Raw genomic sequence first — 27006 nt, forward strand, 5'->3', positions numbered from 1 at the left:
GTATCCCATCTTCCATTCCTCCTCCGCTTCCAGACCACTACTGGGACCACCTCCCCTCCACCTCGTGCCATGCCAATCTGGAGGTCAAAGAGGACTGAATGTTGTACAGTACTGGCCCATGCTGAAGCACTGCTGTGTCCCGCCTTCCTGTGACAGGAAGTTGCTTTGGAATGGGTGGCACAAGCATTGGTCTGTTTTTTGCATTTGTTCTTTTTTAACTCATGACCAGTGTGGGAGGAGGCAAGGGATACAAGACCCTATAGGAAGAAAGTCCTAGTGCATGACAATGATGTGCCATCATTCCCACAAACTGTGAGGTCCTAGGCAGATGCCTAGTCCAGCAATCCCAGCAGCAAAAAACACAATTCCTGTAGGAGAACACATGTGATTGCTGGCACATAAATTAGGAGAAGCCATTTCAGAGATATACATGCGAATAAAATCAGTGTCACAAGCCCAGAAGCTTCCACAAGGAAGTGTCCGTGCTTCCACACATAGCTGCCGCCATTTTTAAAATTTACATGTGAAGTGTCACCAATGTTAATTTGCTTTTTCTTTGGAGGCTTAAATATACTATGAGAGGGAAAAGAGACTGACTGACTGATTTCCTTCCTTAATCCCTGTTTGATCAAACTGAGCATTTTAAAAATTTGTGCATGGCTCCAAGCCAAGCTGATGTATAAACCAAAATCCCTTTGTAAAATAGAGAATACACATGTATCTTTCTGCACTGCCCAAGCTCCACCCAAACCACACCCCCTTTGAAATCTCTGTCAGGTGTGGATCCCCACGTGTAAATGGAGGCTCTTTAAAATAGCAATTTACACAAGGAGTCTGCTGCCATTGTCTTGCATAATGATCTTAATGCTTCGCGGCACTAGGGGCTCAGAATCAGGGCAGGATTAACCAATAGGCCAAGTAGGCATGTGCCTATGGCCCGAAATGGTCAGGGGGGCCCGATGAAGGAGGGCATCAACATTGCTTTTTCCAAATGGCGAAGGACCCCTCCAGCATCAATTGGCAACGTGGGCCCCCCCTCCCCGATCGGCAACGCGGCGCCCCCCCCATCGACGGAAAGTAAGACAAGCAAGCAACGCGGGTAAGAAAGGCAACGGGAACTGTAATTTTGGAAGCGGTGCTGCTTGCCCAAAGCTTCCCTTTGACGCAGCTTCCTGTTTCCGCCTGGGCGCATGATGGGGTGGGGCAGGGCAGGGGGGCACAGTGAATTTGGGTGCCTAGGGGCCCTCGACGAATTAATCCTGCCCTGCTTAGAATAGGTTGGTGGCTGCTTTGGGGACACAGCTATCCAAACATCAGCCATTGATGTCACACTGCTGATGAGGAATCCATATTGAAAATATATAAATAACTTTAAACTTACAATCAAACGATGAGATACAAGACAGGGAGAATGGTGGCATAAGGTTTTAGATCTTGAAGACTGGTTGGTTAGTTAGTTATTGAGATTTATTTATTGTTTGTTTATTGGAATTTATTTATTAGATCTATTTTTATCTTTTGCGGTTTTATTTGTATTTGTTTATTTATTGTTATTTACTGTCTTTTATTAAGAGTAAAACACTTTCCTGACAATTGTTCCCTCCTTTCCTTCTCTCTTTTTTTTCTCTCTAAAGAGGACATCAAGCCCTACCAAATCAATGGTGGAAATCCTGAATATCCAGACTCCCGGTACCCCTCTGACTATTACATCAGTAAGTTTGAGTTATACTGGTATTTCTGTTCCAAGACTCGGTGGTATCGTCCCTTGAAGGCTACAGCTAAGCCTGCTGTGCTACATTTACTTAACGAACATTAATGTTCATAAATACGTTAATGATAAACCAGTCTAATGTGCAAGTTACTTTGGTGTTAGTGGTTTTTAATTAACATATCAAGAGTAAAATGACCTACTGGAATCCCAATAACTGCTCTGAAAATTCACTGATACTGTCTAAACTTGAGAAAAAGGGGAAAGATAGGTCCAGCACCTACTGTATTTAAAACGACATTGGACTGATGTGTGCTGTTCCAAGATCATGTTCAGTCACGCCATCATTGTGTTGATTTGTACCACTTCTCATAAAACTGATTTTCATTTATTTTTGATTTGTAATTTTTATCAGTGAACTAGAACTTAATCTACAATTTAGTTGGTGATGAAAACGTTTGCAGGCTTCTGGCCTGTGCTTTCCTTTTATCATCCTGGGATACCCCAGTAGATCTTTTGCCATCTACACTTGGGTATCTGTATTCAAGTTGAAAAACACTATGGTGGCAATTCTGTAAAGTGCTATCTAGACCAGTGTTTTTCAACCGCTGTTCCGCGGCACACTAGTGTGCCACGAGATGTTGCCTGGTGTGCCGTACGGTTAGGGCCGCCATCAGGGCAGTACCACCAGTCTAGGGAGAGGGGCGGTCCGCCCCACGTGGACAGGAGAGAGCTGGACGGGGGACCCGCGGAGTTCAATACATCTCGAGCCGCGAGGCTCGTCTTCTGTTCCAGCCTGCCCTGCAGCTAACATATAGCCGATCGCAAGCGTTCCCCGATGTCAGCGCTGACGTCGGAGGGAGGGCTTAAGCAAAGCCTGCCCTCCGACGTCAGCGCTGACGTCGGAGAATACTTCCGTTCGGCTATTTGTGCGCGGCAGGGCAGGCAGGAAGCAGAAGACAAGCCTCGCGGCTTGAGCTTCGTTTTGCTGAGAAAGTTGCAAAGATGGGCTGGGAGGCAAACACGGAACACAAAAGGAGGAAGGGAGTGCGTTTTGGACACAAGGCATGAACTTGGGAGAGAGGAAGGGAGGGAAAGAGATGCTGAGGTGGGGGAGGGAATGGGTTTTTGGACACAGAAGGCATTGACTTGGGAGAGAGGAAGGGAGGGAAAGAGATGCTGAGGTGGGGGAGGGAATGGGTTTTTGGACACAGAAGAAATGGACTTGGGAGAGAGGAAGGGAGGGAAAGAGATGCTGAGGTGGGGGAGGGAATGGGTTTTTGGACACAGAAGGCATGGACTTGGGAGAGAGGAAGGGAGGGAAAGAGCTGCTGAGGTGGTGGAGGGAATGAGTGTTTGGACACAGAAGGCATGGACTTTGGAGAGAGGAAGGGAGGGAAAGAGATGGTTGTGTACACGGGGAATAGAAGAAAGGAGAATTTTTGGTCATAGGGAGGGAGTGAGGTACAGATAGTGGCATACCAGGGTGGGGGGGGGCGGTCTGCCCCACCCCGGGTTTACGTCCCAAGGGGGTGCACAGCTGGCCACCCTCCAGTGTTGTCCCTAGGCCGGCAAACTGCGGCTCTTTAGCCACTTGAGTGCCACCGCCGCCATCGGGAACAGGCCGGCGCCAAGTTCTCCCTGCTTTTCCCTGTGGGGCCGGCCAACTCTCGCCACTCGCGTCAATTCTGACGTCGGAGAGGACGTTCTGGGCCAGCCAATCGCTGCCTGGCTGGCCTAGAACGTCCTCTCCGACGTTAGAATTGACGACGGGTGGCGAGAGTTGGTCGGCCCTGCGGGGAAGAGAAGCAGGGAGAACTCGGTACCGGCCTGTTCCCGATGGCGGCAATGGCAGCCTATTCCCCAGTGGCGGTGGCAGCATTATAAAATACTTTCTTTGTGTTTATTTGATTCCTATATATTTATATATAGTCAATATAGGCACAGTTAAATTTTTTAACTTTTTCTAATGGTGGTGTGCCTCGTGATTTTTTTCATGAAACAAGTGTGCCTTTGCCCAAAAAAGGTTGAAAAACACTGATCTAGACACCACAAAGGGGCGTGCTTAGTACCAATTCTGTAACAGCTTTGGGGCACACCTAAGTGTATAGAGAATAGTAGCGTAACTCTACCATGGCAAGTGGGCAAGCATAGATGTCTTTCACGATACGTGCAACTAATAGTACTCTATAAGTTGTGTGTGTCACTAAACAACATGAAACTCCAAATAAATTAAAAAAATAAATTGAATAAAATCAGGTGATCCAAATATATATCATAAATTCACAATCACCTTAAGTTTTTTTTTATACTAATGAATCTCCATAAGTAAATAAATAAATAAGTGTATGTGAAAAGCTCAGACCCAACAACCAAGCTCTTGTGATCAACATCGTGTTGATCACTAGAGGTTGGTTGGTGGGTCTGAGCTTTTCATATACACTTATTTATTTATTTACTTATGGAGATTCATTAGTATAAAAAAAAACTTAAGGTGATTGTGAATTCGTGAACTAAACAACATGCCCATGATCTTCCCACGTTAATGACTCCTTGCAGATGTACGCTATCTGCCAGCTATTCAGCGCTATTTAACCAGCTTGGAGACGTTTGGTAAGCGCTGGCTAAGCGCTAATATTCAGCGGGCGATAGAAGACTTATCTGGCTATCTCTGCTGTATTTTAGCGCTTAGTGGCTGAAACCGGCTATATCTTGCAACTGCTGCTGATTTTAAGCGGCCAAATCAGGCCACCCAAATAGTTTGTCTTATCTTTGGCCGCTTTGACTTAACCAGCCAGCTCTTAAAATTGACTTAGCCGGCTAAGTTTGCGCCAGCCAAAAACAGCCTGGATATTCAGTGCCAGTCATCAGAAATGGCCTGGTATTGAATATTCAGGCTCAGAGTCGATCGCAGGAGTTAGCTGTCTTTGTCCCACAGTCTCAGTATGTGATTTGGCCATACTGTTTATAGAATAGCACCTACATACATAATTACCAATTAATAATATAGCTTCCATTCATAGGTGTACCTATTCTGTAAATTAGTGTGAATAAATGTAAGGTTACCAGATGTCCAGATTTCACCAGATACGTCCTCCTTTTGAGGACATGTCTGAGGGTCCAGACAGTTTTTCAAAACCCGGCACTTTGTTCGGGTTTTGAGAAGCTTTCCTTCGTATAGGATACAGCGTGTGATCTCATTGCTTGCGCGGATGTCCTGTCCGACGAGAGAAGGCAGGGGGGGGGGGGGTGGATTGTAGGTAGGGCTTGGGACGGGCTTGGGGGCATGACAGGGTGGAACCAGGGCATGACGGAGTGGGGATGAGTGGGACTGTGCGGGTCCGTGGATGGGTCTAGGGGTCCGGATTTTCCAGTCGGAAAATCTGGTAATCCTAAATAAATGGCTTGTGATTGTTGTTATATTTGTGGTGTGATATATTTATGCAATAAAGATTACTGATTTTGTATGATAATTAATGCTTGTATTATAAAATACAGACTTCTTTATTGTAAGTACCTAAATATAGACGCCATTTATAAACTTGCCCTTCACATGCTCAGTCTCTGTTTCTGTCTACATTTCTGTTGCAGAGAGAGGGATGATAACCTTTTAATTTTGCTGTTCTGAGAGTCTTATCTGACTATGCACTCTCTTCCTCCTCTCCCTTCCCCCATGTAGGTTATGGCATTGAACATGCTCAGTGTGTGCCTCCTTCTGAGTTCTCTGAGCCCAGCTTCATTACAGAATCTTACCAGACCCTCCATCCCATCAGCTCTGAGGAACTCCTGTCCCTCAAGTATGAAAGCGATTACCCAACACCTCTCCTCCGAGATCCCCTGCAAACAGAGCCCATACAGGCAGACTTCTTCTCCATCAAGCAGGAGGTTGTGTCACCCGACCATATGTGTGTGGGGCGCATTAGTCGAGGTAGGTGGGACCTGACACCCTGTCAGAGGAAATGATGTCACAAAAAGTCACAGTCTCGGTTCTGAAAATAGTAGGGCTTTTGTACAATGGATGTGCGTCTGTCTACATGAAATGACTGAATGTTGAGTGTGCTCATATTATGCACAGCAATCATTTAATTCTTGAGACCTCATGGCTTCAGTTTTTGAGCTCCACGGAGAGCTTTATGCAGCTAGTTATGGAGAACCAAAGATGGTGCCTTAGCCTGGGGCTGTGGTACATGCATGAAGCTCATGGATCACCAACCTCATGTGGATCACCAAAAGCATATCATTTCTGGCATGAGGGGGGAACTGAAAGCCTGCTTTGGAGTACTGTGCACTGGGGTGTCTCAAACCAGCTTAGTTTACATTGTTTTTCCTTCTTTATATGCAAAACATTTGGTTTTGCTAAGATCTTATATGTATACTGGTTTTTCATACCTTTTCTAGTTCTTCCTTTTTTTTTAACTCTTTTTCAGATGCTTTGCTAGCAGCTCACCACTTAACTGCTTTTGTTTCTCCGTCTTTCATGCGATGGTCAAACGTGAATATCTAATAGGCAAATGAACCAGATGTACTGAGCCCAGAGGGACAGCCATGAACCATTTCTTGCAGCTTGTCACTGAGAGTCTTTCTGGTTCTTGTGTGCATTTCTTTCTGCTTGAATTCAGTGACATTTGATCTCTTCTCTCACCTCTCAATTTTTGGAGTTCTGTTTTTATTTTGTGTGTTCTCTTGCACCCTCTGCTACTGTCTCGTTCTCTGATACACACTCATGCCTCCTCTGGGTGTGTTGCAGCATTGTCTGTCTCATCCTCTCTTGTGCTATCATCGTCTCTGTGTCGCCTGGTTCTTTGCACCTTACATACTTTCTGCAACCGCCCCCTCTCTCACTCAGACCCTCGTGATTTCTCCCATGCTTGCTGCCCTTATCATGCTAGGTTTTTTTTTCTCTCACACTTTCTGCGTGTGACCTTTTTTATATGTGTGTAAATGTTGATTTTGCCTGAGAAAGCGGCTGCTTTGCTCTTGAATACCCAGCTTGATTTTCTGTAGGCTGCAGCCCACAGAAACCTCAGGGGAGAGGTGGTGTCAACTGAAGTGCCTCAAACAGAAGAGTTGAGCGAGAAGGCTCCCACCTTGTAGCAATTTCTTTACCAAAGGTTTAGTCTGATTTAAACCTTCCCCATCTATATATCTGTTGGTTGTGAGACCAACTTTCTTATGATAGGTTGGCTTTGATGTTTAACTGCTTCTTTGTCACGCCAGTTTTGCATGGCCATACTTGATGTGTGCCAGCTGCACTGTAAGTCTGTATTTAACACAAATGTCTGGAGGGTTGGGGTTTGTTGTTTTTTTAGATTGTTTGACGTGACCTTCATGCTCTATCTTGCTATGTCCTCCCGAGCCTCATGGGTCAACTTTTGTTAGCATTCGGCTAGCTTCTAATATAGAGTGCCAACATAACCAGTATTGGTGAGCTGTTATACCAGGCATAGAACTGGTATAAGTGCAGGTGCCCAAATGCAGCAGAGATGTGTGAAACTTTCTGTATTCTATCAAAGCAAAAGTTCCATGTGTAAGCGGGAGGCCTATCTACTTCCTGCCCACGTGCCCAAGCCCCCTTTGCATATACACGTTATTTATTGATTGGGATTTATTTAAGATCAATCATTGAGGTTTTGAGGTAAGAAGAAAACAAAATAGAAACAAAAGATGAGCAAATAAGGGCAATAAGTCCCAAAATAGAAATGGTACATTCTTATGCAAGTAGCACAGAAAGCTGGTAGTAGATAAACATACACTTCCCCCTCCCCATTCGTTGTTTCGGCAATCGCGATTTCACATATTCGTGATTTTTGGGGGAGGGGGAAAAAAGAAAAAAAAAACATTGTTAAGTCTTCCCCCGGCATCCCGGCCTTACCTGGTGATCTAGCGGGCTTTCGGGGCAGGAGCGATCTTCCTACGCTCCTGCCCCGTGCAGATCGCCATTAGGAAATAGCTGTAGGGAGTTCCCGTTGTAGTCTCGAGAGACTACGGGAACTCACAGCAGCCATTTCCTAATGGCGATCTGCACAGGGCAGGAGCGTAGGAAGATCGCTCCTGCCCCGAAAGCCCGCTAGACCACCAGGTAAGGCCAGGAAGGTGGGAGGGAGAGGCGGGGGTGGGTCAGAGCTGGATATTCGCGGTTTTTCACCATTCGCGGTCCGGCTCTGCCCCTATCCCCCGCGAATCCGGAGGGAGAAGTGTACAGGTTAGCAAAGCCTTAATGGGAAGCCAATGAACAAACAAAGAATGAAGAGGAAAAATTCCACAATAGCATTAATATGCAATACCCAGAGCATTATCCAGAACAATATAGAATTAAGGGATTTCAAATCTGTTGCGACATATACTTCATTTGTCGATGCTCCACAATACGGAGTTCATACTGGTAGATGTTAAGTAGCATGTTCCAACGTTGGAAAATGGATAGGGAAGAATTCTTCTAGTGTAACAAAAAAATTTTAATATCAAATAAAATGTAATAATGTTTAGAAAGGGATAGAACAAGGATGACAGAGCATAACACAACTGTAGCATATTGTAAGGAACCATTAAGCGATAAAACGGAGCTTATAATGTCCCATACTTCAGTCCAAAAACTGGATACAAATGGACAGTCAGATAACAGACGTTGAAAAGTACCTGTAGAGAGATGACACCTCCAGCAAAGAGTGGACAAATTTGGTTGATCCTTCTGTAATTTGACAGGAGTCCAAAACAGTTTCTGAGGAACAAAATACAAAGGATTATAGGCTGATTTCATGGGTTATTGGGATTTATTAACTGCCTTTTCATGAAGAGATTCACCCAACGTGGTTTACTGTGCAATACATTGAATAGTAATCAGGTACTCTGAAGTATTTTCCCTATCTGTCCCAGCAGGCTCACAATCTAACTGTGGTACTTGGAGCACAGGAGGATTAAGTGACTTGCCTAGAGTCACATGGAGCAGGCTGGGATTGAACTCACAACCTCAGGGTGCTGAGGCAGCAGCTCTAACCACTAGGCCATATTTATAGAATAGTGTTAAGATGGCATTCTTACACATACATACCATATATGGTAGCATTCACAACATTTATGCACACAATGAGTGTGTATATTTTAGCACTTAGCTAATAGAATTGCCCTTCATGAGTTTGCTTTCTCCTTTTCTGCTGCTATGGAAAGTGACTCCATCAGCTTATACATTTAAGGATAGATATTCAGCTGGAACAATTGGCATTTTTTTTAGCTGCTGCTGGTATAATTAGATTGGAGATATATAGGGACTTGATCTTTATGGTTAAGGGACCTCAATTATGGATTTTCATTCCAAAGGAACATAGTAACATAGTAGATGATGGCAGATAAAGACCCGAATGGTCCATCCAGTCTGCCCAACCTGATTCAATTTAAATTTTTAAATTTTCTTCTTAGCTATTTCTGGGCAAGAATCCAAAGCTTTACCCGGTACTGTGCTTGGGTTCCAACTGCCGAAATCTCTGTTAAGACTTACTCCAGCCCATCTACACCCTCCCAGCCATTGAAGCCCTCCCCAGCCCATCCTCCACCAAACGGCCATATACAGACACAGACCGTGCAAGTCTGCCCAGTACTGGCCTTAGTTCAATATTTAATATTATTTTCTGATTCTAAATCCTCTGTGTTCATCCCACGCTTCTTTGAACTCAGTCACAGTTTTACTCTCCACCACCTCTCTCGGGAGCACATTCCAGGCATCCACCACCCTCTCCGTAAAGTAGAATTTCCTAACATTGCCCCTGAATCTACCACCCCTCATCCTCAAATTATGTCCTCTGGTTTTACCATTTTCCTTTCTCTAGAAAAGATTTTGTTCTACGTTAATACCCTTCAAGTATTTGAACGTCTGAATCATATCTCCCCTGTCTCTCCTTTCCTCTAGGGTATTAGGAATTGAGAAAGATTGAGTCCTTGAATTCATTTAGAAAAAATTTTAAAAGCACGTTTGTTTTCTCAGGCATTTTTATGAATTAAAACAGAAATATTAGTCATTGTTCAGGTTTTTGAATATTGCATGTCTTGAAATAAATAAAATAAATATTCAGTGCTTGGCGTTGTCCGGGCACTGACATTGAAAATCTGGTTTATGCAGTTGGCTATCTCTTATGATACAGTTAAGTGCAATATTCAGCACAGAACCACCTAAGCAGCAATATATAAAGATAGGACTGTGTTTTATGTGGTTCAGATTGGCCACTTAACTTAGGTGGTTAAGTGCTGAATATTGGCACTTAACTGACTCTATTGCCAGACCACCCGCAAAACGGCCGGCTTAGCGGTCTTTGGTGTTATGCCACTGAATATCAGTAGATAGCCCTGTGTGATTTTTCTGGCCAGGAACAGTTAAACCGCTTTGAATATCGACCCCAGAAAATAATTTGAGACTTGCTTTGTGTTTGCATTTATTACCAACGGCGTTGCTTTCCTTTGTGTGCTATTCTGGGCACCATTCAGCTAGATTCAGCTTTATTCCTTGAACCTCTAGTTAAGGATAGGACTTAGCTTTTCCCATCGTTGCCTTATAAAACAAATCCCAGAACTATTAGTAGGTGGGGTAGGTAACTGTCCCCCCAGTATTCAGCCAGCAGCGGTTTTGTTGCCCATTATTGCTGGTGTTCCCAGATAATCGGTACCATTGAATATCCTTTTTTTTTTTTTTGAGTTGGCTAACACATAGGCCAACTAAGTGAATATTTAACCCTTGACAGCATAAGCTAAAACACTTAAAGATAGGGTTGATATTTATGTGGCCTAATTTTGGCACTTTACCTGACTCCACCTCTTGAACACCCACAGGTTATCTGCTTTTAAATTCAGTACTGACTGGTCATTTTCAGCAAAGATAACTGGTTAAATGGCCTGATAGCCTTAAACAAGTAATTTAACTGTACACTGCCTTCATAAAGGTGAATAATAAATCCCAATAAATAAATTGTCGACAGCTGTTTCAGGCCGGTTACGTTATTTTCAGTATCAGCCAGCTTATTTTTTGCCCTGTACAAATCCCCTGATTTCTTTCATTTGCAGTTGCCCTTAAAAGTTTCAGTTGCTCCTGTTTTTCAACCTCGGAACAAACTGTGGCCTAGTTCAATTTGAGCTGGTGGCCCAAAGGGTCAGGAAACCTGTGGAGTCTAAAAGGAATTGTGTATGTGTGTTTTGCACACCCAAGGCAATATGGACCTAATGGTTGTGATTTATTTGTTTAAAAAATGTCTTCTCTGCTTAATGCCTAAGCGGATTACAGTAAAACACACATAGTCAAATGCATACAGACATATCACAACGAAAACGTTCTCTTTTCAAACTCCTCCCCACCAACCCATAAAACTAATAAAAAGCTTGAACATTACAAAGCTATATAAAAACTTTAGCACTGCAAAGCTAATAAAAAGCTTTAACAAATAGATACGTTTTCAATTGTTTTTTAAAAGAAATCTTAGCTTTATATAATCTCAAATATCCTGGCAGTGCATTCCACAAACGTGGACTTGTGGTCCTGCTACTGAAATAGCTGTTGTGTTTTCTTAAAATATGTCTCACCAGGGGCTTCGATTTATTTATTTGGTTTTATATCCTGTCCTTCCCAAAGAACTCAGAACGGGTTACAGATTTACAGTTATGGAGTTACAATGTGCAGTTACAAAACAAAGAGAGAGTGACAAAAAGCCACATAGAGAAAATGAGGAGACACATGATAACCTCTTTGCAGACTGAGATCTTGGTGATCTAAGAGGTATATATCGTGATAAAGCCTTTATCTTTGATTTTTCTTTGAAAATACACGCTGGTGGTCACATCGCCTCTCAAATCTACAAACATTTTAAATTGATTACCGGTAGATCTCCAAAGCTCACAGTTCTTCGCTCGATATGGCAATCTGACATCCATATTGATATTTCTGACTCTGTTTGGAATTCTCTCTGGAAGTCTCTTCACAAATCCTCCAAATCGGCATCTATCCTTCAGACCCTGTTTTTCCTTCTTCATAGGGCCCTTTGGACCCCTTTGCGCTTCCACCAAATTGACCCTGCTTTTCCGAACTCTTGTTGGTCCTGTGGTTTGCACATAGGTGACCTCAAACATCTCCTGTTCGATTGCTCCCACATAGCTAAATACTGGATGGACATCTAGTCTACTATCACTGAGATTTTGCCCATCTCTGACACTATTTCCCTTAAAATTATAATAGTGAAAGGTACTGTACTTTCTTTTCCTCCACTCTGCCTGAGTCTTCCTGTCAGCTATTAGACACACTGTTAGCAACAGCTTTGAAAATTGTGTGTACCTGTTGGAAAGACCTTTCGAAGGTCTCTCATGTGCAGTGGTTGGACTTACTATGCCTCACAAATAGATATGAATGTTTATCTAACACTCAATTGACTTCATTGAAGAAATGGTCTGCTCTCATATCATATAAGTCAATGTTCTCCGACACTTGTACAAATCAGTCTGTTTCCACTGTCTAATGGCATGCTTTCTTTGTGTGTATGATGGTTGTATATTTATGGATATGCTGTTTTTTGTTCTTTTCTTCTGCTTTACTTTTGTATAAAACTTTCAATAAACATACTAAGACTAAAAAAATGAGGTATATATCATTTCAATGTCTGCATTAAATACTAAGGTGTCACCCCATAAATTGCCTGATGTACAATTGTCCGAACTTTATACCCAGTCCTTGCTTGAATTGGCAACCAGTGTAGATGTTTCAATGCTGGCCTAATGTGATCATTCCAAGCTACTCCCGTAATCATTCTTGCTGCAGCGTTTTGCACCACCTGTAGCGCTTCGATTTTAAATTTCGCAATACCCATCATCAATGAATTACAGAAGTCCAATTTCAACACCACAATGCTTTGTACCGCAGTTCGAAAGTAAGATAGTGACATCATAGATCTCACTCTAGACTAGTGCATCACAAACTGTGCGCCGCGGCACATTTGTGTGCCAGAGCAGATTCCAGTTGTGCCCCAATGAGACACCGGTAAAGAGAAGAGGCGCCGGTGCGGGCTGACTGCTTATAAGATGTGCTGCTCGCAGCAAGAGGCACGTCCTATAGGCAGTCAGCCAGCGATGACTAGTCTTCTTGCTGGCATCTCTCCTCCTCTCCCCGCACCTCCCCTCCTCCATGATCCCCCACTGAAGCGATCGGTACTGGGTCAGGGCCGGATGGGCCTTCACGCATGCATGGACATCGACATAATGACATCACACATGTGCATGACGACATCGCGACTTCCGGGTGCCTTCCAGCCAGGGCACTGGGTTTAGTGTGCCTTCCAGCCGAAAAGTTTGTGGGGACACTGCTCTAGACCAGTGTATCTCAAATTGTGTGCCGAGGCACACTAGTGTGCCTCCTGAGATTCCAAGTGTGCCACGGCACACTGAGGAGGAAGAGAGGCACCTGTCAGCTGACTTCCCTACGCGTTACAGCGCCAGCACTGCCCGATTCGCCGAAGGCCTGCATGTTTCCCCCTTCTCTCTAGCATCCTCCGGCTTCCCCCCTGGCCTCCCAGTCTCACCTGCAGCCTGCAGAGGATCGCCAGTAGGTAAAATGATTTTATTTTCAATATAGTGATTGAAATGTGTCAGTTTTGAGAATTTATATCTGCTGTGTATATTGTGTGTATGAAAAATGAATGGAAAAAATTGCATTACAATTAGTAAAGGGGGTGAGATCTGGAGCAGAGCATAGGTGACCCTAGGGAGGTCTGTGGTTGGGGTACTCAGTTGATATTTGTTAGACTTAGGGGGTACTTAGCTTGAAATAGTTGAGAAACACTGCTGGAGGCAATCAGCTGGCACCAGTGCCTCTCCTTCTCTCTAGCTCTCTTCCCTGTTGGCACCCCCTACTGGCGTCTCAGGGCCCATCTGGAGGGCCTCTGCATATGCGCGGACAGAGACGTGATGATGTCAAGCATATGCGTGATGTCATCAAGGCAACGTCCACGCACTTCTGGGTGCCTCAAGCCATGGCCACTACCTTTAGTGTGCCCTGGCTTGAGAAAGTTTGAGAGACACTGCTCTAGACAATAATCTTAATTGAAAAAAAGCTCCCTTAATAACAAGCAAAATATCCATCTGCGTAGTGAGCTGTGCATTCAAATGTACTCCTAATATTCTAACATAGGATGAAATAGGGAAAGTCACATCTTGTAGCCTCAACTCCCCCAAATTCAACAGTAATTCATCATTCCTAATAAACATCGCTTCTGTCTTCAAATTCAATACCAATTTATTCTTATGCATCCAGATTGTTATCTTCTCCATACACTCTGCCAGTTTCCTCTGCGCATACTCCACCTCCTCTATTGCAGGTAAAAAGAAATTAATATCATCTGCATAAATACGGCCGTGCACTCCCAGCCCCTCAAGAACCTGCCCTATTGATGCAACATAAATGTTAGATAGCGCTGAACCTTGGGTAAGTCATTTAACCCTCTATTACCTGGGATAAGACTGATTGTAAGCCCACTGGGGACAAAATCCTCATTGTACCTGAGTGTAATTCGCCTTAAACTACAACTGGAAAAAGGTGTGAGCTAAATCCCGTCCATGCAGTTACAAGTAATATGCATCACTTTTAGCCTATTCTTTTTGACTTGGTTCTTAATATGACCTTATTCTTGTTCCTTATTTATTTGTTTGGAGTCTAACAGTAGTAGCCCAAGGTGAGCTACATTTGGGTGCACTAGTTATTTCCCTCTCCCCAGAGGGCTTACAATCTAATTTTGTAACTGGCACAACGGCACAACAAGATCACAAGGAGCAGTGGCAGGATTGGAACCTGGCTCCCCTGGAAATATCATCCTGGTGCCCTAACCACTAGGCTGCTACTCTACTCCTTATGCTGAACCTCTGCTTGTAGCTCTTTGGACCAGACAGTTTTCCTTTAAGATCATTACAAGACCATCAAATAGTCACACCAGTTGTTGCTAGTGCTTGTTTGGATTCCACCCATGCAAACACATGAGCATGGATTGTTCCTGCACTGTGGAATTCATTGCCCCAAATTATTCAGGCTGAGGTGACACTGAAGAAATTTAAGACATTATTGAAGGTGTATTACTTTGAATTGGCATATAATATTCAGTCCAATGTTGACTGGAAGATTTATTAATGCACTGGGAAGCAGGTAGATGTTTATACAAACATTTTCTTCTTTTTTTCTTTGTATGAGTGACGTAGGTCTTTGATATTTTATTTTATGGCATTCTTTTCTGTTTATTAATTTTGCTTTTTACTTTGTGCACTGCCTGTATCCTGGTGGGCTAGGCAATATATCACATTTTAAATAAATTGTAAATGTTTTCTTAAAATGGAACCATGTTCGTACATCACAAGGTTCCTCTTCTGTCCCTTCAGGTAAACTTGGTGGACAGGACTCCTTCGAGAGCATCGAGAGCTATGAGAGCTGTGATCGTTTGACGCAGTCCTGGAACAGCCAGTCCTCATTCAGCAGTCTCCAACGTGTCCCCTCCTATGACAGCTTTGAGTCGGAGGATTACCCAGCAGCATTACCGAACCACAAGCCAAAAGGCACGTTCAAGGACTATGTCCGGGACCGAGCTGATCTTAACAAAGACAAGCCAGTCATCCCTGCTGCTGCCCTTGCAGGATACACAGGTAAGCTTGTGTTAATTTTGTCCTCTGCACTTGCTGCTTGCTTGATAATTTTAATATGAACCATAGCGGTATTGTGCAGCTTCCTTCTATTTCATAAATATTTTATTTTAACACATTCCTTCAATTTATTTTGGTGAGCTTTTGGGATATACTATATTTGTTTGAGCTTTCCATGGATTCAGCAGATAATCTTGTTTTGAAAAAGGTAGAGATGGTTAGAAATTTCCCTGCAAACTTCAGGTCATGCACGCCGGTGTACAGTATATCAATTGGAACACTGATGGCATTTTCTTGAACAATTATTATATTTTCTTATATCTGCAGAGTAATGGAATTACCTATGCTAGTGTCTTTAAAATTCAGAGGAAAGGATGCTTTAGAACAAGCGATGAGGCTCTAAGAAGTAGATTCTGGAAGAAGCATTCAAAATATTTTACAATAGATATATGACATGGCCTTTTAATAGAGGTGGAGAAGACAAAAAAGTAATTAGAATTCAAGGAATCATTTGATAAATGTGAAGAATCCTAAGCTGTCAATAAATTGGTAAATACTGGAGATTTACTAGAGTCTTCGGTATTAACCAGGAAAAGAAACATAGAAAATGATAGCCGAAAAACACCAATCTGTCCTTCTAGGCCAACAGCCCAATATCTACAAACCCTTCTCCCTTGGAGAGATCCTCAGTGTTTGTCCCATATTTTCTTGAGTCCCATATTTTCTTGTGTTCCTGAAGAGTGACCAATGTTACGCTGATTTTTAAAAAGTGTTCCGGGGAGATCTGAGAAATTACAGACTGGTAAGCCTGGCTTCAGTGCTGGGCAAAATGGTGGAAACAATTATAAAAAATAAAATTGTGGAACACGTAGACAAACATGAATTAATGAGACAGAGTCAGCATGGGTTCAGTCAAGGGAGATCTTGCCTCACCAATTTGCTTGATTTCTTTGAAAGTGTGAATAAACATGTGGATAAAGGTGAGCCGGTTGATATAGTATATCTAGATTTTCAGAAAGCTGAGAAAATTAAAGAGTGATGGGATAGGTGACAAAGTTCACTTGTGGATTAGGAATTGGTTATCAAATAGAAAACAGAGGGTAGGGTTAAATGGTCATTTTTTTTCAGTGGAGAAGAGTAAACAGTGGAGTGCTACAGGGATCTGTACTGGGGCCGGTGCTATTTAACTTACTTATAAATGATCTAGAAATTGGAACGATGAGTGAGGTGATTAAATTTATAGATGACACTAAACTGTTCAAAGTTGTTTAAATGCATGCAGATTGCGAAAAATTGCAGGCAGACCTTAGGAAAATGGAAGACTGAGTATCTAAGTGGCAGATAAAATTTAATGTGGACAAATGCAAAGTAATGCACATTGGGAAGAATGACCCAAATCACAGTTACCAGATGCTAGGGTCCACCTTGGGGGTTAGTGCCCAACAAAAGGATCTGGGTGTCATTGTAGACAATACGATGAAGCCTTCCTCCCAATGTGCGACAGTGGCCAAAAAAGCAAACAATATGCTAGGAATTATTAAAAAAGGGATGGTTAACAAGACTAAGAATGTTATAATGCCTCTGTATCGCTCCATGGTGCGACCTCACCTGGTGTATTGCATTCAATTCTGGTCACCTCATCTAAAGAAAGATATAGCAGCTCAAAGAAGAGTGATCAAGATGATAAAGGGGATGGAACTCCTTTCATATGAGGAAAGACTAAAAAGGTTAGGGCTCTTCAGCTTGGTAAAGAGACAGTTGAGGGGACTGAAGTCTACAAAATCCTTAGTGGAGCAGAACGGGTACAAGTGGATCGATTTTTTCACTCTATCAAAAATTACAGAGACTAGGGGACCCTCGTTAAAGTTACAGGGAAATAGTTTTAAAACAAATAGGAGGAAATATTTTTTCACTCAGAGAATAGTTAAGCTCCGGAACGCATTGCCAGAGATTGTGATAAGAGTGGATAGCGTAGCTGGTTTTAAGAAAGGTTTGGACAATTTCCTGGAGGAAAAGCCCATAGTGTGTTGTTGAGAAAGACATGGAGGATGCCATTGCTTGCCCTGGATCGGTAACATGAAATGTTGCTACTCTTTGGGTTTTGGCCAGGTACTGAATTTGCTACGATGAGAATGGGCTATTGCACATGATGGACCATTGGTCTGACCTAGTAAGGCTATTCTTATGTTCTCTCTTCTACTTCACTGTGAGGCTTTTCTACATGTCCACTATGCTTAGATAAATATTTCCTTAAGTTATTCATGAGTCTGCCCCTTTACCATTATTCTATGACCTACAATTCTAGAGCTTCCTTTCATCTGAAAAAGACCTGTATCCTGTGCATTTGTACCTTGGAGTTATTTAAATGTCTCCTTCACATCTTTCCTTTCCTGCCTCTTATTCAGGAAGTACATATTTAGCTCTTTAAGTCCATCCTCATATGATATATGGGGAAGACTGTTGACCATTTTAATAGTTACTCTCTCAATTGATTTGGTCTCCAGAGCTACACAAACTACTTCAAATGAGATCTTCCTATCTTTAATTTTTTTTCCCCTTTGGCTATTTGGCTTCCTGTACGTACACCTAAGCATTCTTCTGACTTTTTTCTTCTGTTGCCTTGTTCATCATAAATTCTTTAGATTTTATCACCCCCAAATCTGGCTCTTCCTTGAGCACATGGAAGTACTTCACCCCTTACTGTAGTGCTCCCTTGGGATTTTACAGCCCAAATTCATGACACTGCATGGTATTGAGCAGACTGGTTGAGCCATGCAGATATATCTCATCTGCACGATCTTTAGTGGCAAGGGGGGAATGAAAGAAGTAGGAACTATCACTAAGAGGAGAGTTAAAAACAGGAAAGGGAGTGGGATTTGATATACATGCTTTTCTATGGCTACAATCAGAGCAGTTTACATATTATGTACAGATACTTATTTTGTACCTGAGGCAATGAAGGCTTAAGTGACTTGTGCAAAGTCACAGTATGCTGCAGGGGGAATCAAACCCCATTCCCTTGGTTCTCAAAGCAATTGCACTAACCATTAGGTTACTCCTCCACTCTGAAAGGGTTTTTGAGAAGGAAGTAAAGTAGAGAAAGTATTTGAAGAAGGCAGATAAGGGGATGGTAGGAGCTTAACAGAGAGGGAGCGAGATGCATAGAGCAGACAGATTAGAGAGCAGGAGCACAGCATCAGAAACAGTGCCTGGTGTAGATCAGAGCTTAATTTGTAGACAACATGGAAGTGGGACTGTGGAGCCAAAAGAAGGGTGGGTGGGCAATCCAAGATCAAGAGCAACAGGAGAAGATTAGGGAGCAGAATGAACGTTTTCTGCTGTGCCCCAAATTCACCTCCTCCCCTCTTCCCTGTAGGCTGGAACAGAACATATAAGAACATAAGAATTGCCACTGCTGAGTCAGACCAGTGGTCCATCATGCCCAGCAGTCCGCTCATGCAGCGTCCCTCTGGTCTAAGACCATCACCCTAACTGAGACTAGCCCTACCAGCGCACGTTCTTGTTCAACAGAAACTTGTCTAACTTTATCTATAGCTTTGGAGTCTGAAGAAAAAGTGGTTGAACTGCTTTCTAGGCTGTTCACCCAGAATAATGAAGCCCTGGTGAAGGTTTAAAAAAAGTGGGGTTGGCGGTGGGTGTAGGGCAAAGAAATAGGGTAAAGGACTGAGGAGACCATGAGTTAGAAAAGGGCAGCAGAGAGAAGCAAAGGGATGATGGTAGCAAGGAGCATTAGAAGAAGAGAATGGCAAAAGGAATAGAAACATGGAGGAAGGGCACTGAAAATTTTACTGAAGGATAGCTCTCCTCCATCTTGTGTCCTGTTTTCATGCATTCTGAGAGTTGTAGTTTGGGGTTTTTATAGACTATGTATATTTCATAAACAAAATAAAGTGAAAAGCATTGAGCTACCTCAAAATATCATTGATGGCTTGGCTGTGATGCCAGGTCAAGAAACCAAAAAAAGGCAGGTCAAGCCTCGGGCCAGGATACTGCTCATGGGGCACTATATTTTTCTACTAAAGTCAGTACAGATGCCAAAGTCTGCATTTCCTTAAATGCCTTTTTGTGATTCTTATGGCTTTAGAAATCCAAGGAGTAAATGCCAAATGCTAGGCTCCTGCTAAGTTACTGTAGCCACCCTCCCTCCTGTTCCCAGAGAGATGCTGCTGCTTCTGCTTCAACCTCGGTTGCACTCCCATGGCAACATGTAAAATTAGGTCAAGATGTGGGAACAGATAACAGTTGCTCAAAACAGCAGCAACCAAAAGAAAAGAAAATAGACCTGCTTTTTAACAGAGCATTGAATGCAAGCTGGTTTCTGCCAGAATGAAATTCTTACCTTCTCATTAACATATTCTTTTTTTGGAGCCTGGTAAGGTGCAAGGCTAATAACATCGATAAAAGCATACCAGTGGTCTTTTAACAACTTAAAACCAGAGCAACTTGGTTTCTGGTAATCTTGAAAAGTGAATTATTTGCAGGTCTTTATGTATCTGAGTGGTGCCTAGCATTGGAAGCAGTGGGACCTCAAGCTTATTTTCGCAAAAGGCAAGTTCGACCACGTCTTCCCACTCCTGTCCAAACTTCACTGGCTCCCAGTTCACTCCAGAGTCCTCTTTAAATGTGCCTGTTTAGCCTTCAAGATCCTACATGGCATCCTCCCTCCCGTTATCCCACTCTTCTGGAATTCCTCTAACCCTAATTCCACTAGATCCTCCCAAAAACTGAAACTATCATTCCCCTCTACAAAAGGTATATCCCGCGTAGGAAAACTAGGAACATCCCTCCCCTTTAGAACCACAGAACTATGGAATAACCTCGCATCCCCGCTCAGAGTTTCAAGTTCCCTCCAATCCTTCCGCAAACACCTGAAAACTTGGCTCTTTTCAAAAATCTAACACCTCCCACTCTTTAGTACCCTGTCCTTCTTTATCTTCCTAGCTCCTTTCCTATAACCCTTCATTGTAGCTCCTTTTCAACCTAACCCTGTAAACCGTGCCGAGCTCTACACTTGTGGAGATGGCGCAGTATAGTTTAGTTTAGTTTGCCATGGTCTTGGGTAATTTCTGAGAAGGACAGAACTTTCCTATAATTGTCTCATAGTCAATGAAGAAAGATCCATCTAGCACCATTTTTTATTGATTTTAAGGTTACCAGATGTTCAGATTTCCCTGGACATGTCCTTCTTTTGAGGATATGTCCGGGGGTCTGGATGGCTTTTCAAAACCCGGCACTTGCTTGGGGTTTTGAACAGCCTCCTCAAATTGCATCGGGCAGAGAGGAATCCACACATATGTGGATTTCCTTCCTGTCTGGCAAGAGAAGGCAGTGGGGGGCAGGGCTATAGCAGGATTAGGGCGTTACAGGATGGGGATGGATGGAACTGGGGGGGAGGGTCTAGGGGTCCAGATTTTCCAATTGGAAAATCTGGCAACCCTAGTCATGGCAAAGTTCTTTTCTGTGAAAATCAGAACCCTTTACAACCAATGCAATTTAATAGCCTGAGAAGAATCACATTGTTCAGAGATTTATTTTTCAGTTGTGAGTACTAAGTAAGGGATGAGTGCAAGGTCTTTGTTACAGGAAGACAAGTTTTTCTGAAAAGAGCTAGTAGCATTTTATGCACAATTGCAAAATATCAGTAATTCAACAAGGATATAATAATTTGATAGAGGTGATTTCTCTATAAAGCATAGAAATATTTGATGGTAGGGTGGTACACAGTAGTATGCAAAAAAATCAACCTTGTCGGATCTTGTCCCCACAAGGCTTATTTTTGTCCACTTGGTATGTCTTACTCATGGGAAGTCAGTCTGTCAGCTGTCAACTGCTAGACTGCCACATGAACTGGATGTTCTTTGACCAGTCATTTTTATCACTATAATGAAGGAAAACCTTTACCGGAAAGCTATAAGTTGGGTATGGGATTAAGCCAGGATACCAACACAACACATAGAATCGTGTGTTAGGAAGTTGAAGAAACTACACGAAGAGTATTTGTCCCTAAAGAAACACAGAACTCGTCAATGAGAAGGTGATAGACAGAATGAAGAAAATCTTTAAAAGTGAACTCAGTAGTTTGATATTTCAAAAAAAGATGTTATGATTGAACTTAAAAATGAAGAATGAGAATTCCTATAGAAGCAAAGGCAGAACATGTTTTCTTCCTGTATGATTGGAGTTGACCTTCAAAAAACTGCAAAAGAATGAAGAAAGAGGCAGCATGAGGAAAAGAAAATCATGACAAAAGCGAGGTATGAGGAAAGGCAAAAATATTCCTAAAGAAACATCTCACAGAGTGGACTGACAATTCAGTTTTCAAGGAACTTTGGAATCGGGCATCCAAACTGACATTTGTTAATGATGCAGCAGAACAAGGGATAAGCCTCATTGAAAAATATAATGATTCTTTGACAAAAGATGAAGAACAGAAGGAATTTATTCTTCACCGAAAGAAGTCTCCTTCTGCATTAAAGGCGGTTCTTATTTCTCGAGTGCACAATCTAATCTAATCTAATCTAATCCTTAGGTTTGTATACCGCATTACCATATTTTTCGCTCCATAAGACTCATTTTTTCTACCCTCTAAAAGGGGGTGGAAAAGGGGGTACTTCTTATGGAGCAAATACAGCTCTGCACCCCCCCCCAGAGTTCTGTTGCTGCTTGTGCCACCCCCCTCACTGCCCTCTTACCTGCTCACCACTGCAGGAAAGGAAGAGAAGGGCCCACAAGTCTTGCCCCAATGTCAATTCCCAACATCGGAGAAAAGGTCCGGGCCAGCCAATCGCTGGTCCAGACCTTATCTCTGACGTCAGAATTGATGTCTGGGGAAGGCTTGTGGGCCTGATTGCAGCCGCCGGCCCTTTGTGGAGTTGCACACAGGAGTCAGCAGCCACTTTGCCCTGTCAGCAGCAGGAGTCAGCCGCTGCCGTGTGGGCAGCGGTGTTGGGTGTATGCTGCGGTCCAGGAGTGCAGGAGCCTCATTTTGAGTGTGTTGCGGTCCAGGAGTGCAGGAGCCTCGTTTTGGTCAGAGGAGCCGGCTTTTGATCTTCTGTGGAGGGATCTTTGGACTCCTGAGACGTGGACAGTGCTGCAGTTCCTGGGGTGGGGCCTTGAGGATTGTTCCTGTGGCGAGTTCAGGTGTGTGTGTTCACGGGGGGAGGGGAGGATGTAGCATGGTGCGGGTGTGCTAGTGGCACTGATATATGGTCTGAGAGTTGAGCCTCTGGTTATTTGGGGTATGGGGTGTTGGTAGGTTGGGGTTTACCAGGATTTAGTGAAGGGGTTTTTTGTGCTCCTTATGGCGCCTGCTAAAAAGTCTAATTCCAGGGAAGGGAGGGGTGGTGGAGCTCGGAGGGATCATTCTGCAGCGGTTGCAGTGTCTGTTGGCGGGCCAGGGAAGAAGAATCGACGTGGCAGGGAGGAAGGCAGGCTTCGTGGAGTTGCGGTAGCAGTTGGCGAACGGCGGACCAGGGAGGAGGAATCGGCGTGGCTGAGAGGAAGGCATGCAGGCTTTGGTGTGGGAGGGAGGAAGGACAAAGGCTGAAAGGCAGTGAGGGGGAGGGGTAAGAACTCAGGACAGGAAGGAAGGAGGAAGGGAGGGAGGGAATAGAAAGAGACAATTGTTGGGCCTGAGGAAGTAAGGAAGGAAAGGAAGAAAAAGAAAGAAAGAACTATCTAGTGCAATCAAAACTCACCAGACAAGAAAGGTAGTATTTCAATTTAGTGATCAAAATCTTTCTGCTGCAGTATATTTGTCTATTTTTCTAGGGGGCTGGGTTCAGAATATATTTTTCTTGGTTTTTCCTCCTCTAAATCTAGGGTGCGTCTTATGGAGTGAAAAATACGGTAGTTAAAAAAAAACAGCAGCAAGGTGGGACGATCTCTAAACTTGTTTATAAGTAAAATTTTGCGTGTTTTGTTTTTATATGAATAAAATTAGTCTTGTGGACAAACAAAATGTGTTAATTTTTTTGGACCACCCTAATGTACAGACTTCTGAGTATTTGGTAACCTTGAATGTTATCTTTAAACCTCCATTAGCTGTGTAGAAGAATTATTGTTGCTTATGCATTTGGTGGGGAAGGTAACCTTGAAGCTACTAGATTGTGAAACATGAAATTACCCCATTGTTTATGTGCATAAAATTAGATTCTAGGAAAACTTTGTCTACTTTTATGTGAGATATGCCTAGTTATTCCAAGTGACAGAGAATAGGTGGAGCCAAAGTGGGATTGCGGTACCCAAGGATAAATCATTCTTAGTGAATTGCAATGCATATTATACAATACCCACACTTGGAGTAAAGAATTCTTAGAGTAGTGTTGGTGCTGGGGAGGACTTGTGTGAGGTATAACCATTAAGAACCTAAATAGTATGCATCTATGGGCTAGATTCACTAAGCTCACCGATCGTGTCCTGACCAGTTTGCGAGCGTTTCCCAACCCTGACCCGATTCAATAACCTCCTGGCCGATCAACCTCCCATCCGATCCGATCCGCACATGCAAATGAAGGGAAATGGCATGCAAAGTAGGAAGGCAGTGATTCACTAAACAAATTCAGAAACACCAACTAGGCTGGCCAATCCAAAAAGAAGTGACTGCTGAGGACCAATCGCTCATGTCCTTGCCAACTGTCCTGCTGTCTGCCGCCCTGAAATCTCAGCCCTACCGCCTTGAAATAAAATAAGACAAAACACATCTCCCTTGTGCAAAATAAAAAAAACAAAACACAATGCAGTGCGAGCCCGTGGTTTTAACCCGTGGATTTAAAGCGGGGCTGCATAAGTTCTGCTCCATTCTGGCTGCATCTGTCGTGTTTAAAATGATAGGTAGTCCAGCAGTAAACTTAAAATGATTCCTCTGAAGTCCAGCGAGTGCAACTACCCCTCCCCCTTGTGTTTTGACCTTGAGCGAGAGCAAGCGCATGCGCAGATATCATCTACAGCAAAGAGGATGGTCTGTGCATGCGTCTGGATCGCTCTGCAGCAATCCATGGAGGTCGCTGTGGGGCGTGCCTCCAATCGGATTAATTTGCATGAGGAGGCTTGGTGAATCGGTTGCCCAGGAAGACTCGGCCACGGATCAGATCGCTTAGGTGAGTTTAGTGAATCTAGCCCTATGTGAAATATAGGGTAGGTGTTAATCCAAATGATACAATGCATCTGAAGCAGACTTTCTTCAAAGGAAAAGCTGCTCTAGAGCAAGAGTTCATGGGATTAGGCTCCAGACTCAAAGAAGCACCATCGGAAAATGTCTTCACAGAAAGGGTGATGAATGCATGGACTGGCCTCTGAACTGGAATGGTGAAGACAAAAAACACTAACAGGTACATTAGGTAGATTGTGAGCCCGCCGGGACAGACAGGGAAAAATGATTGAGTACCTGAATAAATTCATGTAAACCGTTCTGAACTCCCCTGGGAGAACAGTATAGAAAAATTGAATTAAAAAAAAAAAAAAAAAAAAAAGCAAGCCTGGTATAAACACAGGGGATCCTGGAAAGCTGCTGGAGATCAACACCAGGAATGAAGCTGGCTATATGTTTCTTTTGATACCACAGAGTTCTACAGTAGAGGTAGGCAATAGTGAATGTGTATAGTTTAGCCACAATATTCCCATAAGGATCACTTCAAATGAAAACATAGCTTCGGACTAATAGTGGCAGGTCACTAGAGGATGTTTTTCAGCCTGTTCTGAAGAGTAGAGGCTAGGATAGGTGAAAGGGACACTTGGCATGGCATATCTCATGAGGAGATGAATGAATTGGCAAGGAGCAATGTTATTACATGACTTTCTGAGGGGAATCCAGGTGCCGAGAAGTTATTAGCAGTGGGACATTCAATTTTAAGCCCCTTTTGTATGAGTAGGAGGCCAGAGTCTAACAGGCCTTGAAGTACTTGTATGGGAATTAATTGCCTTCAGTCTTTGGGAAGGTACTTGCTCTTCACGAAAGAATAGTGCATGAAAAGTAAGGGGAACTAGGCCATTTTGTGTCTTTTTCAGTGATCACATTTCCCCTTTCATAGGAAGCCTCTGCTCCTCTTTTCCTCACCCACCCCATCTCATGCTGTAACACTCTGTAATCCTCCAACTCTTTAAAACACCATGGGGTGGACTCTGTTCTCTTCTACTGTAACACTAGAGGAGCTCTCGCATGTCTGTTAAACCCCTGGGCCCGGCACCCCATCTCTCTATAATGTATTTGCTTTAGGTTTTTACTCCTACAGCTCTGTAAATATCTGTGAGTAGCTTTTAGTCTTTTAGAGGTTAACTGTCTTGTTTTTTCTTACCTTCTTGTGCTGCTGCCTACACATCTGAAACTGAAGCTAACAGACAGAAAAGTTGCCAGGTGCAAGGCCAAAGCAGAGTAGCGGTTCTGGTTTGGTTGGAACTGTGATCGTTCTCTCTTAACGGGTCCTAGCTAGTGGAGCATGTGTTCAGCATTTAAAAGTAGGATTATCAGAAAAAAAGAGGAAATTTAAAAAATAAATAAGTTCAGGAAAGTCAGTTTGTGGTGAACCAAACCATGCCAGTCCCCTCTTTTTTTTTTTTTTTTTTTTAATTAATTATTGTTGAGAGGCATTAAAAGTTTTGCACCATTATAAAATTACTCCCCCCCCCCCTCATATTCAGACCGTGAATATGAAGGCAGATAAAAACTAGCCCCCTGATATTCAGCAGGACTTAGTAGGCCAGGAATGGCTCCTGGCTGGATAGCCCCATTGTGCTGGCTATTTGCTAGTATTCAGAGGGAGATAGTTGGCTCTTTCCCAATGAATATCAGGCTTGCCAGACATCCCAGGGACCAGCTATGTCATGCAACATAGCCAATCACTACTGATTTTCATCAGCTGGCTGGCTAAAGCACCCAGACCTGCCTATTTGGTCTATTTTTTGGCCAGTAGCCTTAGTTGGCCAGCCAATGAAAATCATCTTGGTCAACTAAGTGTGAGCCAGGTCAACTAAGTGTGAACCACTGACCATTGTCCTAGATATCCAATGCCATCAACCCTGACATTGGATATCGGGGATTTCTGCCAACCACGGGAGGCAGCCAGGCTACTTCCTGCAGTTCAGTATCAGACCCCCATATGGCCTATCCAGTCTGTCCATCCATACCATTTACTAATTTTTATTATCTTTCCTCTCCCTTTGAGATCCTCTGTGCTTGTCCCAAACTTTCTTGATTTCATTTTTATTTTTATTTTTTTAGAAAAGTATTCCGCACTTTCAACATTTCTAGGTGGTTTTCAACATACATACTTAATTTAAAACAGAACAATACATAAAAAACAACAATTATTTAATATCTTTAAAAAAAATTAAAAAATCAGCATTGATATACCTCCCTAAACAAAAATCATTTTCAAAAAAGTCTTATATTTAAATGTGTTTATTAGAACAAAGTGTATAAAAGAACAGCAACAGCAAAATACAACCATTTTCTTAGTATAAGAGCACCAGAAACAAACCCCCTCCCCTACCAACACAACCCAAGAGAGGCACAAAATACAATTGAACAGAAAATGAATCACGTATTAAAGAGACGATTTCTCGCAAGTGGTGTAAGGTCCCTCCAAAAAGGCTCCCAAATCAGACGGAAGCGTTCTCCCGCACTAGAATCAAGGTCCACA

General features: G+C 43.0%; 1 protein-coding gene across 4 annotated transcripts in view; it reads left to right on the top strand.

Annotated features, from left to right (window-relative positions):
- ETS1 (ETS proto-oncogene 1, transcription factor) overlaps positions 1-27006 on the top strand; it is a 295332-nt gene that overhangs the window by 236053 nt on the left and 32273 nt on the right. For all 4 annotated transcript variants that reach the window (XM_033918930.1, XM_033918929.1, XM_033918932.1 and 1 more), the window contains 3 exons: positions 1635-1712; positions 5388-5636; positions 15092-15352. In XM_033918930.1, the coding sequence (XP_033774821.1) occupies positions 1635-1712; positions 5388-5636; positions 15092-15352 (588 nt within the window). The remainder of the gene's footprint in view (positions 1-1634; positions 1713-5387; positions 5637-15091; positions 15353-27006) is intronic.

This window comes from Geotrypetes seraphini, chromosome 13 (assembly GCF_902459505.1).
Source record: "Geotrypetes seraphini chromosome 13, aGeoSer1.1, whole genome shotgun sequence".
Taxonomy (NCBI): domain Eukaryota; kingdom Metazoa; phylum Chordata; class Amphibia; order Gymnophiona; family Dermophiidae; genus Geotrypetes; species Geotrypetes seraphini.